Consider the following 16,554-nt stretch of genomic DNA (forward strand, 5'->3'; position numbering starts at 1 on the left):
CTCTCTGTGACCTGTGAAGAGGTCATTCCACAGGGAGCTGCTATTGTCTCCTCTATCTACTGGTGTCACATGACGCTGCAATGCTGTACAGATCACTTTACAGCAGCCTCCTCTTATCACCACAGACACAACAGGAAGTCTCAGCTTAGTTTTATCCCCAGTGGTGAGAATGAGAACTGCAAGATCAGAGGATAGATAAAATGGTTGGTAACACCTAATGAATTCTGTGCAAACTTAGGACCCAATTACATGGGATGATTATCGTGCAAATTATCGTTATATCGTTCGAATTTAAATGATAATAGGTTTGTGTAAATGCAGTTGACAATCAAACGACCAATGAGAAATCATTCATTGTTCGTTTGGTGCTGACACCAAAATCATTGTTAATGGTTCCCTAATTGTTCTATGTGACTCCACAGTCGCTGTAATTCGCCATTCGGTCACGAATCATTCCGTGTTGTTCCACATCATCCCATCATTTGCCGGGATCAAATAGAGTAAACGATCGTAGAAACTAACGACTGTCGTTCCGTGTAATATGGGGAACGATTTCAGGTTAAGGATAAACAATCTCGTTTGCGATCAATAATCACTAAAACCGTTTGGTCTGATAGGAGCCTTCTTCTCCATGGCGGCACCATTGGTTGTCACATCCCCAGTATTGGCCTCTCTATGGTCTATAAACCTGGATTTAGGAGGGAGAATTTTCTAATTTGTAAATAAAATTATTCCAGGTAACTCATAGGTCATTCATGATTGTTACTTAGGATACACAGTATTACATAGGTTTTCTGGTACTGAGCGTCATTTCTAAAGTTTTACAACATATTATTCTCCTAGGAATATAGGAGTTTTCATCAGTATGACGGTGGTTACTTGCCTGCTTACTGGCTCGGATGTAGACTCTTTCCTTCTCTATTTTAACCTATAATGCACAGAAAAGGAATAGTAGGAAAAGACAATAGTAAATAACTGCACCACAACAAGGTCTCGTTATCGCTGAAGGCTCCTACAATCATTGAGCAGCACCACGGCCCCTACACAGACCCGCCCTATGTGACCCCAGAATAGTAAGTCAGTCCGATAAATCTATCTATCCGGAGAACACTGAGAACACCTTATAATAAATTGCTCATTTTATGTTGAGCTGCTGTATGTCCTGCAGGAAGGGGTGTATTCTCTCCAGTCTACCAGTACTTATCAGCTGCTGTATGTCCTGCAGGAAGTGGTGTATTCTCTCCAGTCTACCAGTACTTATCAGCTGCGGTAGGTCCTGCAGGAAGTGGTGTATTCTCTCCAGTCTGACACAGTGCTCTCTGCTGCCACCTCTGTCCATGTCAGGAACTGTCCAGAGCAGGAGAGGTTTTCTATGGGGATTTGCTGCTGCTCTGGACAGTTCCTTATGCAAAGCAAGAGTCCATGGAGCCTCAGTTGCCCCTTAAGTCCCACTCTGTTGTGAGTATTGGAACATAAATAGGGAAACAACAGGGTGGCCCCTTTTGTGTCAAAGTCTAACTCAAGGTGCGAGTATTGTGACATAACAAGGGTTTGCCAAGGCAGGCTTCCATCCACAGACAGCTGTTTCAGGGTATTTGCCCCTCATCAGTGTGGAGCAGGATTCTGGCTAACAGGGGCAATGACAAATCAACCAACAAAACACAGTAATGACTGAACTCAAGGAGAACAGTGAAAAAATTCCAATGAAGTATCAATCAAGAGTCTCCACTGATGCCCAAAAAATTTAAATATGCAAAACAAGAGTCTGTGAGTCCATGGAGCCTCGGTTGCCAGTCTCAAAACATGGGAATAGACATATCCCTAGCCTGTTGGTTGATTTGTCACTGCCCCAACTAGCCAGAATCCTGTTCTACACTGACAAGGGGCAAATACCCCGAAACAGCTGTCTGTGGATGGATGCCTGACCTGGCAAGCCCTTGTCATGTCACAATACTCGCAACCGAGTTGGACTTTGACACAAACGGGGCCCCTCTGTTGTTTCCCTATTTATGTTCCAATACTTGCAACCGAGTGGGACTTAACTTATCTATCAGGGTGGTGTGGTGCTCTCCCCATCATGGAGGCACCCCGTTGGCAACAGGCTAGAGATATCTGGCTATCCCGTGTTTTGAGACTCGCAACCGAGGCTCCACAGACTCTTGTTTTGCATATTTAAATTTTTGGGGGCATCAGTGGAGACTCTTGATTGAGGACGTCATTGGAATTTTTTCACTAATCTCCTTGAGTTCAGTGATTGCTGTGTTTTGTTGGTTGATTTGTTATTGCCCCAACTAGCCAGAATCCTACTCCACACTGACGAGGGGCAAATACCCCAAAACAGCTGTCTGTGGATGGATCCCTGCCTTAGCAAGCCATTGTCATGTCACAATACTCGCAACCGAGTGGGACTTAAGGGGCTACCTATCAGGGTGGTGTGGTTCTCTCCCCATCATGGAGGCACCCCATGGCAACAGGCTAGGGATATCTGGCTATTCCTGTGTTTTGAGACTTGCAACCCAACCGAGGCTCCACAGATTCTTGTTTTGCATATTTACATTTTTGGGGGCATCAGTAGAGACCCTTGATTGAGTACGTCATTAGAATTTTTTCACTGATCTCCTTAAGTTCAGTGATTACTGTGTTTTCTGGACAGTTCCTGACATGGACAGAGGTGGCAGCAGAGAGCACTGTGTTAGACTGGAGAGAATACACCACTTCCTGCAGCACATACAGCAGCTGATAAGTATGGGAAGACTAGAGATTTAGATAGATAAATAGAACTCGATTACAAATCTACTTTCCGATACCAGTTCATTTTAAAGAAAAATATTTTTGCTGGAGTTCCCCTTTAACACTATTATCTAGGTGTATTTTTTTCATATAACCATATATATATATCCTATACTCATAACTTATGAGTATTAGATAAAAGAAAAAGTGTGTATATAAACATATATATATATATATATATATATATATATATACTTTTAGCAGAAACAGAACTCAGTAATGTACTCAGTATAATATACCTGGAATTTTGGCAGCCCGTCCAGCCCAGGGAAATCTTCAATATCACCAGTTGCAATATTAAAGCATGCTCCATGCCAGGGGCACCGCACTCTGCCCCTAGAGAGTACACCTGCAGAGCGGACACAGGTGAGCCAGGTAATAGTATATAGTATAACTGGACGATAAAGAACTGCTTTATAACACATCAGGGTATATAGCACTGCTTGGCCGATACTAGTGTGAGCCCTGCCGTCATACAGGTGTCATACAGGTGAGCCAGGCCATTGTATATAGTATAACAATAAAAAACTGCTTTATAACACATCAGGGTATATAGCACTGCTTGGCCTATACTAGTGTGAGCCCTACCGTATATGCATCTGCTTGAGAAAGGGGGCGTGGCCCTTGAAACGTTGCCGATCAGAGCGCAGGCGGCTCACCTGTATACTGCTCCTCCGAATGAACACATGGAGTACTCCCCGGAATGCTGAGATCCAGCTGATGCCGGACATGACCCGTTAAAGCCTCTGCCTCTATGCACTGGGTGATAAATTACTTTGCTTTTTGGAAATGTTGGTGAAATGCCATGTAAAGCTTTGAAAAAATACTAAAAAGTACAGAAATATTTTAAAAGACTTATGTCGTGTGTCTCTTTGATTATCCTTGATCTATGTACAGGCGTGGAGCAGCCTATGGTTTGACACACTTTTCCCCAGTAGCGTTTATCGAAAGAAGTCTACAATACTATTTTATAGTGACCCTACCGTATAGGTGTCATACAGGTGGGCTCCCAGCCATAGTATATGGTATAACAGGACAATAAAGAACTGCTTTATAACACATTGGGGTATATAGCACTGCTTGGCCGATACTAGTCTGAGCCCTGTGGTATAGGTGTCATACTGGTGGGCTCCCAGCCATAGTATATAGTATAACAGGGCAGTAAAGAACTGCATTATTACACATCAGGGTGTATAGTACTGCTTGGCCTATACTAGTGTGAGCCCTGCCGTCATACAGGTGGGCTCCCAGCCATAGTATATAGTATAACAATAGAGAACTACTTTATAACACATTGGGGTATATAGCTTAGCCTATACTATGGTGTGACCCCTGCCGTATAGGTGTCATACAGGTGTCATACAGGTGGGCCCCCTATATCTGTAGCTTGTAAAATTGTGCTGTGACCTTTAGTAAATGAGCAAGTGTCAGAAGTAAGAAAATATCCTGTGTTATAGACTGTAAACATTTCATAAGATGTCAGGTGTTTCTACAATGAGAAGTCCGTGTCTGGCGGAGTCTGTGTATAGTGAATGCTGCGTATAGCAAATGCTGTGTGTGGCGGAGTCCGTGTGTGTCTGGCAGAGTCCGTGTGTGTCTGGCGGAGTCCGTGTATGTCTGGCAGAGTCTGTGTGTGTCTGGCGGAGTCCGTGTGTGTCTGGCGGAGTCCGTGTGTGTCTGGCGGAGTCCTTGTGTGTCTGGCGGAGTCCGTGTGTGTCTGGCGGAGTCCGTGTATGTCTGGCGGAGTCCGTGTGTGTCTGGCGGAGTCCGTGTATGTCTGGCGGAGTCCGTGTCTGTCTGGCGGAGTCCGTGTGTGTCTGGCGGAGTCCGTGTATGTCTGGCGGAGTCCGTGTCTGTCTGGCAGAGTCTGTGTCTGTCTGGCGGAGTCCGTGTCTGTCTGGCGGAGTCCGTGTATGTCTGGCAGAGTCCACGTGTGTCTGGCAGAGTCCGTGTCTGTCTGGCGGAGTCCGTGTCTGTCTGGCGGAGTCCGTGTGTGTCTGGCGGAGTCCGTGTATGTCTGGCGGAGTCCGTGTCTGTCTGGCAGAGTCTGTGTCTGTCTGGCAGAGTCTGTGTCTGTCTGGCGGAGTCCGTGTCTGTCTGGCGGAGTCCGTGTATGTCTGGCGGAGTCCACGTGTGTCTGGCAGAGTCCGTGTATGTCTGGCGGAGTCCGTGTCTGGCGGAGTCCGTGTGTGTCTGGCGGAGTCCGTGTATGTCTGGCGGAGTCCACGTGTGTCTGGCAGAGTCCGTGTATGTCTGGCGGAGTCCGTGTCTGGCGGAGTCCGTGTCTGTCTGGCGGAGTCCGTGTATGTCTGGCGGAGTCCACGTGTATCTGGCAGAGTCCGTGTATGGTGAATGCTTTGTATGCTTCTACTGTCAGCCACGGGTTTAACCGGTTAAGGACCAGGCTATTTTACAGCTAAATGATAACGGACCTTTTCTTGTGTATTACTTTAGATGAATGTGGCTAAATTCACACTACGAAATTTTGCGGCTGTCATTGCTAATGGCTGTCAAAAAGACATCTGATATTTCAAAAATAACAGAAGTTATTATAAAAGACGGACGTATTTTTTCATAGTGTGCACTTAGCGCTAGTAAGAAGTTATAATGTAAGAAGTTTAAAGGAAGACCATAGACATTATAATGTTACACTCCTAACCTTTGACTAGTGGGGCCCCATAGTGAGGGCACTTGTGTCCCATTGCATAGTATTCTCCATTTTGCTTGATGAGTAAAGCTTTACCGCACCCCAAGTCAACCTCCCGCATCCTAGAAATAATGATAAAAAGTCATTAATGGAAAACTGTACAAAGTAGGATGACTGGATAAAACCATTGCTATATACATAGCTGCCCTGAACACGGCCCTAACCTAATATACAGTGGACTTTATATAGGGGAATTAGGAAACTCTTTCACTTTCACATTTTGTTGTGTTAAGGCAAAATGTTTTTGTTTTTTATTTAAGCACAAGGCCGCAATATAAAAAAGTGGTAAAAACTAAATGGTCTGAAAACTTTGTGAACATTGTATACATGTCAGCCATGACTTACTGAGTGACATAAGGGGAAGCAAAGTGACCGCTATTTCTATACCAGCATAGACACCATGTGATGGAAACGCTATCAGCAGAAACTATTGAGGTCCTATGAAGCACTTACTGCCCATTCTCCAGGTCTTTCACATGGCACACGGAGGCCTCCACCATATCTTTAGGATTTGTGTATGGATTAAGGACGATGGGTCTTTCCTCGTGATGATAGTGTCTTGTTGTCCCATTGGCTTTGTAGGCTAGAGGACTAGCTTTCCCATTGGGAGACATTTCTTCTTTTTCCCTTTCTTTTTCAGGCAGAACAACCTCAACTTTTACTTCTACTGTAAGAGAAAAATGGAATGGTACTTTTTGTAATTTTTTTTAAAAACATTGAAATGTGAATAAGAGAATAAGAGGAAATCAAGCAGATAGTCCTGGCTGGGAAGGTGTTTCCCCCAAGTTGCTGACGTCACGACTTATAGCCTGCTCAGCCAATCAGTGACTGGGGCGGCTAGCCCATCAACCGGGTTGTGCCGTAGGCTGTAGTGAAGATCCCGAAGCCCAGCGGGGGTCCTGGATCGGTGATCAGATACTGGAGCGGCACAGGGAGAGGTGAGTTAGTATAGTTTTTATGTTTTTATTTTTCAACCAAAACCAGGAATGAATTGAAAACACAGAAAGGCCATGTTCACACAGTGCTGAAACTTAGTGGATGGCCGCCATTTAATGGCAAAAATCGCTGTTATTTTAAAACAACAGCCATTGTTTTGAAATTATGGCCGTTATTTGCCATTAAAACATTTATACTTCTTCCAAAGAAATTAATTTTGATAAAAATTGCTCTATTCGGACCCCTATAACTTTTTAATCACATTTTATTCTTTTTTTTTCTAAGATTACATGTGACCAAAACTCAGCAAGTTTGGGCTTCCACACATGTCCGTGCCGAAAATGTTTACATTTATATTTGTTTAGATTTTTTTATTTGAAAATTGGGACGAGGGGGGGGGGGGTGATTTGTACTTTTATTACGGGAAATTGTTATAATCCCGTAATATAAGACAATAGACTTTTTAAGCCTCCCTAGGGGACTATATAATCAAACTCCAGATTGCTTATACTCATTAATGCAAAACTGTTGTATAACATTGATCAGTTAAGGCCGTATTACACATCATGATAAGAAGGGGGGAAGTGAGGGCCGATAGGTCGGTGCTCACTTCCCCCTCGCTCACTGCCGGCGCTATTACACACAGAGACAGGAAGCTGTTGCTTTTATTACATGGAGTGACAAGGAGATGATAAGCATCTTTAAACATGTTGAAAGACCATCTGCAGAGTAAGGCACATCCCACCAGGGAGCCATCATAGAGGTGAGTATCGTTATTTTTTTGTGTGTTGTTGTTATTGTTATTTTTATTATTCCCAGAATACCCCTTTAATTTCTGTTTTAGGAAATTAATGAACTTTTCTAACCGTGGTATTTACCTAATAATAACATGTATTAATCCACATTAACCGTCTTTTTAATTAAAAGAATAATTCTTTCTTTCCCGCAGAACTGCCAAAACTCTGCACTTATCCGCCTGCTCCCCGCAGCTGCCGGAGTGAAAGGATTGGGAATTATTATCATTATTGCAGCCTACTTCTGCCGAGTACAAACTATATTAGTCCAAGCTCATTATAGTAAACGTTCCGTGCTCATTCCAGCTGAATGTTCTGTACGGGAAAGAAAGCAAAGTGTCATTTTCCTTGGATTAATTGTAACCTAGAGCGCACTTTAATCCTCCCTGCAAGAGAGCAGAATTAACATTCCTTCCAGCAGTCGCCCTGGAGAGTCACCATGCCTGACCTACTTCATTACACATGGCCGTATGACGGGGGCAGACAATGGGGCAGGAATGGTCGCTCACCTGGTTTAGGTTTGGAGAAGCATCCCCCCATTATGTAAAAAAAAAAAGAAATGTGCAAAGTATACAACGGTCCCAGACATAAAGAGCCCAAATGGAGTGCTAGGCCATGGTCTGCTGGGCAGGTACTATAACAGCCTGGCGCATAAGTCAAGGGGGATGGATATCTTCATGGATGGTAGGAACCAGCTATTCATCTTGGAAGTTTTCTGCCTGTATAACACACAAGCAGATAGAGAGAATTAGAATGTAAATATTCCAAAAAGTTACTGTGTTTTCTGATAAACCTCTATAGAAGCATCAGAGAGGACAACGCTATGGTAGCTAGAATAATCACATATAATTATAGGTATTCAAACTGGAGGGAAGAAGGGAAAGGAGGGACATGATGAAAATCGTTATATATGTTACAGGAGGGAAGAAGGGAAAGGGGGGACATGATGGAAACTCTGATATATGTTACAGGAGGAAGAAGGGAAAGGGAGGACATGATGGAAACCTTTATATATGTTACAGAAGGAAGAAGGGAAAGGAGGGACATGATGGAAATCTTTATATATGTTACAGGAGGAAGAAGGGAAAGGGGGGACATGATGGAAATCTTTATATATGTTACAGGAGGGAAGAAGGGAAAGGAGGGACATGATGGAAACCTTTATATATGTTACAGGAGGAAGAAGGGAAAGGGAGGACATGATGGAAACCTTTATATATGTTACAGGAGGAAGAAGGGAAAGGAGGGACATGATGGAAACCTCTATATATGTTACAGGAGGAAGAAGGGAAAGGGAGGACATGATGGAAACCTTTATATATGTTACAGGAGGAAGAAGGGAAAGGGAGGACATGATGGAAACCTTTATATATGTTACAGGAGGAAGAAGGGAAAGGGGGACATGATGGAAACCTTTATATATGTTACAGGAGGAAGAAGGGAAAGGGGGGACATGATGGAAACCTTTATATATGTTACAGGAGGAAGAAGGGAAAGGGGGACATGATGGAAACCTTTATATATGTTACAGGAGGAAGAAAGGAAAGGGAGGACATGATGGAAACCTTTATATATGTTACAGGGGGAAGAAGGGAAAGGGGGGACATGATGGAAACCTTTATATATGTTACTGGAGGAAGAAGGGAAAGGGAGGACATGATGGAAACCTTTATATATGTTACAGGGGGAAGAAGGGAAAGGGGGACATGATGGAAACCTTTATATATGTTACAGGGGGAAGAAGGGAAAGGGAGGACATGATGGAAACCTTTATATATGTTACAGGAGGAAGAAGGGAAAGGGAGGACATGATGGAAACCTTTATATATGTTCAGTGGCGGTCTTTGGCACCAAGCACCCCAAGCGATCGCTTGGGGCCCCCAACAACCAGGGGGGCCCCCACGCCCTGCTCTTGTGCTCAAGACCGCTGGACAGGGCCGCTGCCCCGCTCGCTGCTGCCATCTGAACTGTAACTATGAGCACTCATAATGAGCGCTCATAGTTACATACAGCAGCACTGACAGGGCGGGAGACATTGGCTGACTTCCTGTCAGTCACTCTTGTGGCCACAGGAAGGGTTTTCCCTGCGGTCACAAGTGGCAGCTTTGTCCTTGTGGTGCCCGCGCTCCAGTGACATCACTGGAGCATCGGCGCCAGGACAAGGGGAGTGCGGCCTCTTGTGATCACAGGGAAAACCCTTCCTGCAGCCACAAGAGTGAGGAGAAGAGGAGACGCCCGGACCCAGGTGAGTATAAGTGTTTGTTTTATTGTGTTATATACTATATGGGAGGAGGAGCACACAGGGGTCTGTTTAACTGGGGGAGAGCACAGCGGGGGAATATATAAATGGGAGAGCACACAGGGGGGCTTTAGACTACTGGGGCTTCACAGAGGGGTCTATATACTACTGGGGGCAGCACACAGGGGGTCTATATACTACTTGGGGCAGCAGAATGGGGTCTATATACAATTTGGAGAGCACACAGGAGGTCTATATCCAACTGGGGGAGCACACAGGAGGGCTATATACTACTGGGGAGCACACAGGGGTCTATATACTACTGGTGGGGCACACAGGGGGTCTATATACTACTGGGGGAACATACAGGGGGTCTATATACTACTTGTGAGGCACACAGGTGGTCTATATATAACTGGTGGAGCACACGGGGGTCTGTATACTACTGGGGCAGCACACAAGGGGTCTATATAATACTGGTGGGGCACATATATACTGGGGGTCTATATACTACTCCAGGAACCACACAGGGGGTTTATATTCTACTGGAGGAGCACACAGGGGTCTATATTGAAGTGGGGGAGCACACAGGGGGGCTAAATACCCCTGAGGGAGCACACAGGGGGCCTATATACTAGTGGGGGAGCACACAGGGGGTATATACAACTGGGGCAGCACACAGGAAGTCTATATTCTTCTGGGGGAGCACACGGGGGCTATATATAACTGGGGGAACACACAGGGGTCTATATACTACTGGGGGAAGCAAACAAGGGGTATATACTACTGGGGGCAGGACACAAGGGGTATATACTATTAGGGGCAGCACACAAGGAGTATATATTACTGGCGGTAGCGCACAAGGGGTATATACTACTGGGGGCAAAACACAGCGGTCTATTGTTTTGGAACGCGTGTCGAGGGGGGGGGGGGCCAGACATAACTTCGCTTGGGGCCCCAGAAATGCCAAGACCGCCCCTGTATATGTTACAGGAGGGAAGAAGGGAAAGGGAGGACATGATGGAAACCTTTATATATGTTACAGGAGGAAGAAGGGAAATAGGGGACATGATGGAAACCTTTATATATGTTACAGGAGGAAGAAGGGAAAGGGAGGACATGATGGAAACCTTTATATATGTTACAGGAGGAAGAAGGGAAAGGAGGACATGATGGAAACCTTTATATATGTTACAGGAGGAAGAAGGGAAAGGGGGGGCATGATGGAAACCTTTATATATGTTACAGGAGGAAGAAGGGAAAGGAGGACATGATGGAAACCTTTATATATGTTACAGGAGGAAGAAGGGAAAGGGGGGGCATGATGAAAACCTTTATATATGTTACAGGAGGAAGAAGGGAAAGGGAGGACATGATGGAAACCTTTATATATGTTACAGGGGGAAGAAGGGAAAGGGAGGAGATGATGGAAACCTTTATATATGTTATAGGAGGAAGAAGGGAAAGGAGGGACATGATGGAAACCTTTATATATGTTACAGGAGGAAGAAGGGAAAGGGGGACATGATGGAAACCTTTATATATGTTACAGGGGGAAGAAGGGAAAGGGAGGGTATGATGGAAATCTTTATATATGTTACAGGAGGAAGAAGGGAAAGGGGGGACATGATGGAAACCTTCATATATGTTACAGGGGGAAGAAGGGAAAGGGAGGACATGATGGAAACCTTTATATATGTTACAGGAGGAAGAAGGGAAAGGAGGACATGATGGAAACCTTTATGTATGTTACAGGAGGAAGAAGGGAAAGGCGGGACATGATGAAAACCTTTATATATGTTACAGGGGGAAGAAGGGAAAGGAGGGACATGATGGAAACCTTTATATATGTTACAGGGGGAAGAAGGGAAAGGAAGGACATGATGGAAACCTTTATATATGTTACAGGAGGAAGAAGGGAAAGGAGGACATGATGGAAACCTTTGTATATGTTACAGGGGGAAGAAGAGAAATGGAGGACATGATGGAAACCTTTATATATGTTACAGGAGGAAGAAGGGAAAGGGAGGACATGATGGAAACCTTTATATATGTTACAGGAGGAAGAAGGGAAAGGGAACATGATGGAAACCTTTATATATGTTACAGGAGGAAGAAGGGAAAGGAAGGACATGATGGAAACCTTTATATATGTTACAGGAGGAAGAAGGGAAAGGGAGGACATGATGGAAACCTTTATATATGTTACAGGAGGAAGAAGGGAAAGGGAGAACATGATTGAAACCTTTATATATGTTACAGGAGGAAGAAGGGAAAGGGAGGACATGATTGAAACCTTTATATATGTTACAGGAGGAAGAAGGGAAAGGGGGAACATGATGGAAACCTTTATATATGTTACAGGAGGAAGAAGGGAAAGGGAGGACATGATGGAAACCTTTATATATGTTACAGGAGGAAGAAGGGAAAGGGGGAACATGATGGAAACCTTTATATATGTTACAGGAGGAAGAAGGGAAAGGGAGGACATGATGGAAACCTTCATACATGTTACAGGAGGAAGAAGGGAAAGGGAGGACATGATGGAAACCTCTATATATGTTACAGGAGGAAGAAGGGAAAGGGAGGACATGATGGAAACCTTTATATATGTTACAGGAGGAAGAAGGGAAAGGGGACATGATGGAAACCTTTATATATGTTACAGGAGGAAGAAGGGAAAGGAAGGACATGATGGAAACCTTTATATATGTTACAGGAGGAAGAAGGGAAAGGGAGGACATGATTGAAACCTTTATATATGTTACAGGAGGAAGAAGGGAAAGGGAGGACATGATTGAAACCTTTATATATGTTACAGGAGGAAGAAGGGAAAGGGGGAACATGATGGAAACCTTTATATATATTACAGGAGGAAGAAGGGAAAGGGAGGACATGATGGAAACCTTTATATATGTTACAGGAGGAAGAAGGGAAAGGGGGAACATGATTGAAACCTTTATATATGTTACAGGAGGAAGAAGGGAAAGGGAGGACATGATTGAAACCTTTATATATGTTACAGGAGGAAGAAGGGAAAGGGGGAACATGATGGAAACCTTTATATATGTTACAGGAGGAAGAAGGGAAAGGGAGGACATGATGGAAACCTTTATATATGTTACAGGAGGAAGAAGGGAAAGGGAGGACATGATGGAAACCTTTATATATGTTACAGGAGGAAGAAGGGAAAGGGAGGACATGATGGAAACCTTTATATATGTTACAGGAGGGAAGAAGGGAAAGGAGGAACATGATGGAAACCTTTATATATGTTACAGGAGGAAGAAGGGAAAGGGAGGACATGATGGAAACCTTTATATATGTTACAGGAGGAAGAAGGGAAAGGGAGGACATGATGGAAACCTTTATATATGTTACAGGAGGAAGAAGAGAAAGGGGGGACATGATGGAAACCTTTATGTATGTTACAGGAGGAAGAAGGGAAAGGGAGGAGATGATGGAAACCTTTATATATGTTACAGGAGGAAGAAGGGAAAGGGAGACATGATGGAAACCTCTATATATGTTACAGGAGGAAGAAGGGAAAGGGAGGAAGTGTTTTTAATAAAAGAGTACACAGTGAGAGGTTAGTAGGTGTAGGTAAATCTACAATAACAGAATGTAACCCGCCCAGTATATACATACAGTATATCTATCTCCCTGGTATATACATATATCTATGCTAATATAATAAAGAGGGAAATAATAAAAGGCTGCACTAGATATAATATGCCCTTCTATATTCTCATATGAGTTGCGCTGACCTAGACATCCCCACTATATGACAACAATCTGGTAAACCGTTAACCTACTATTCAAAGCTTAGTTAAAAAAAAATACGCCTAAAAGCAACTAGAAGTAAAAATGACACAGATATATAACAAAAAACTAATTATTAAATATACAAAATACTTAACATTAAAGTTGGGTGTACACACAGAGGCAGCCGGCTTCTACAAGGTCCATGTGGCTAAGGCCGGGCTCACACTGCGTTCATGTACGTTTTTAGGGGGCGGATGATAAAAGTGGATGCAATTGTGTGCAATCTGGATTTTTTATTTAACATCCAGAAAAACAAGCTTGATGACGTTTTTGTGTACGCTAAAAAGTGACATTTAGGAACGGATACGTTAAATGGATAAAAAGCGAGAGGCCCGGGCCTGGCTCTTACATCCCTTTACTATTGGGTAGTTGGAACCCGTGCAGAAGACTCCTCTACATGGGGGATGAAGGGTTCACATATAGATTTGGCCCAAGGGGTAAAGATACAACAAGTTTTTCTTCTCTTTGGTGGCCGCAGTCTGGTCTCTGCTCTTGTGTGTATATACAGTAGCTGCAGCTGAGCCTCATTCACACTGCGCAGTAATGGCTCTCATGTACATATGTCGTGAGCCCCCGGATGATGTTGTAGCGGTGGGACGGCCAGTCACTTGTTAGATGGAAGTGTGATGTCACTCCTGGGGTGGATGGCCGAGGTACAGCCGGACCCAGTGGCGCCGCAATGATGAGGCGACCTGAGTCGTCTGCCTCAGGCGGCGCCACCAGCTGTTATCATGGGGGCGGCATTCACTGGCGTAGCTACCACGGTCGCAGCGGCCGCCGCGACCGGGCCGCTACTGTACTGCCACTGTACTGCTCCCCTCCCACTCCCTCTTGTGACCGCAAGCAATGTTTTGCCTGCGATCACAAGAGGAGGCTGGGACGGCCCCCGGCTGACTTGCGGGGCTGGGAGCATCTTGAGGGCAAAAAAACAAGTCCCACGAAGCTCCGCCCCTCCGCTGGAAGCCCCGCCCCCAGCCGCGGTAAGCCCGCCAGCGCGCGTGACAAGAAGACTAGAGGAACCATTCAGGTGAGTAAAGATTTTTTTGTTTTAAAGGGCATGATGGGGGTGTAGTGGTATGGTGGTGGAACAAGAGGATGATGGGGGGTATAGTGGTATGATGATGATGATGGAACAAGAGGATGATGGGGGGTATAGTGGTATGATGATGATGATGGAACAAGAGGATGATGGGGGGTATAGTGGTATGATGAAGGAACAAGAGGATGATGGGGGGTGTAGTGGTATGGTGGTGGAACAAGAGGATGATGGGGGGTGTAGTGGTATGATGATGATGGAACAAGAGGATGATGAGGATGTAGTGGTATGATGATGATGATGATGGAACAAGAGGATGATGGGGGGTGTAGTGGTATGATGATGGAACAAGAGGATGATGAGGGGTGTAGTGGTATGATGATGGAACAAGAGGATGATGAGGATGTAGTGGTATGATGATGATGATGGAACAAGAGGATGATGGGGGGTGTAGTGGTATGATGATGGAACAAGAGGATGATGGGGGTATAGTGGTATGATGATGATGATGATGATGGAACAAGAGGATGATGGGGGTGTAGTGGTATGATGATGGGGGTGTAGTGGTATGATGATTAAGGAACAAGAGGATGATGGGGGGTGTAGTGGTATGATGATGGAACAAGAGGATGATGGGGGGTGTAGTGGTATGATGATGAGGGTGTAGTGGTATGATGATTAAGGAACAAGAGGATGATGAAGGGTGTAGTGGTATGATGATGAAAGGGCAGGAGGATGAAGGGGGTGGTAGTATTATGATGGAGGTGTTTGTAGTATGATTATGAAAGGGCAGGAGGATGAAAGGGGTAGTAGTATGGTGATAAAGGGGCAGAAGGAGGGGACAACATGGGGGGCATCTGTAAGGGGGATAAAATGGGGGGCCATCTATATGGGGGATAACATGGGGGGCATCTATAAGAGGGACAACACAGGGGGCCATCTATAAGGGGGAAACATTGGGGGCCATCTATAAGGTGGACTACATGGGGGGTGTATACAATAGGGCATGCACAGAGCGGGGCATGTACTTTAAGGGGGGTCACATAGAGTCAGGGCTACCTACTAAATGAGGGTGTAAAGGGGACAGTACAGATGTGCAGTTTTTAGAGAGATGATGGTGTCAGTGTGAGGAGCCTAATATGTCTGTCTGGCAGATTCTGTGGATTCGTGGCCCAGAGAAGTTCTCAAAATCGCCCACAACAGATGGAGAAGATGAAAAGGGAAGAACTCCGATCAGAGGAGACGTCCCCTGTGAGTCACTTGATATAACTGCACTGTAATGTATATGGTGTATAGATCCTGTGTACAGTGCGTCCACCTATATATGACTGGATGAAGTGATATTGGTCTATGTACAGAGGATTATATTCAGTAGCAGTGGTTGTGTTAGTCACTATGAGGTGGTATTATTTGTTACTTGTTATCTGGTACTGTGTTTTATTGGATTTAGTATACTGGATTTGGTCAGTAACAATATGGTGGTGATGGTTGTGGTGTGGCGGTAATATTTCCCCTTGTGTACTAGTAATATTGGCAATATTGGTCTCAGTAAACAGGATTTGTTTAGTAACAGTAATATGTATGGTGATAATATTTCCTATATACTGGTATTATTGGTAATATCAGTCTTGAGATATATATATATACCAATAGCATCGAGAATGGGGGGGCCCAAGTTGACCTCTTGCACCAGGGCCCAAGAGACATTAGCTACGCCCCTAGGGGCGGCATTCAGTGGTAGATTATAATATGGGCGGTTCGGGCGGCCGCCCACATTATAATCCGCCACTGATTGTACCATGTACCGGAGACCCCCGCGCCCGGACAGCATCTGTAATGAGATGCTGGGAGCGGGGGAGACTGTATTCATAAGCGCCGCGGTGTAATGAATCAGCCGCGCGGTGCTGTTACTACAGCGCGGCGCTTATGAATACAGTCTCCCCCGCTCCCAGCATCTAATTACAGATGCTGTCCGGGCTCGGGGGTCTCCGGTACCGGCATTCCACGGAACGTGGGAATGCAGCCTTTAGTCCCCCGGCTGATGTGCGGCTGCCCGGGGTGTCCCATCCTGTCTCCGGCAGCGCGCGCATCAGAGAGCTCCCTGTGCACTGGAAGTCACAGCCACAGGCGCACGGGGAGCTCTCTGATGCGGGCGCTGCCGGGGACAGGACGGGACACCCCGGGCAGCCGCACATCAGCCGGGACCAGACCAGAGAGGTTCGACGGG

General features: G+C 45.2%; 1 protein-coding gene across 4 annotated transcripts in view; it reads right to left on the bottom strand.

Moving 5' to 3' along the window:
- The window catches only part of AIFM3 (AIF family member 3), an 87,828-nt gene that overhangs the window by 48,382 nt on the left and 22,892 nt on the right, over positions 1–16,554 (bottom strand). For all 4 annotated transcript variants that reach the window (XM_069960712.1, XM_069960711.1, XM_069960708.1 and 1 more), the window contains exons 2-6: positions 7,737–7,946; positions 5,951–6,164; positions 5,450–5,559; positions 3,030–3,139; positions 884–928 (exon numbers count right to left, since the gene is read on the bottom strand). In XM_069960712.1, coding sequence (XP_069816813.1) covers positions 884–928; positions 3,030–3,139; positions 5,450–5,559; positions 5,951–6,164; positions 7,737–7,767 — 510 coding nt within the window. In that variant the 5' untranslated portion in view covers positions 7,768–7,946. The remainder of the gene's footprint in view (positions 1–883; positions 929–3,029; positions 3,140–5,449; positions 5,560–5,950; positions 6,165–7,736; positions 7,947–16,554) is intronic.

This window comes from Dendropsophus ebraccatus, chromosome 3 (assembly GCF_027789765.1).
Source record: "Dendropsophus ebraccatus isolate aDenEbr1 chromosome 3, aDenEbr1.pat, whole genome shotgun sequence".
Taxonomy (NCBI): Eukaryota; Metazoa; Chordata; class Amphibia; order Anura; family Hylidae; genus Dendropsophus; species Dendropsophus ebraccatus.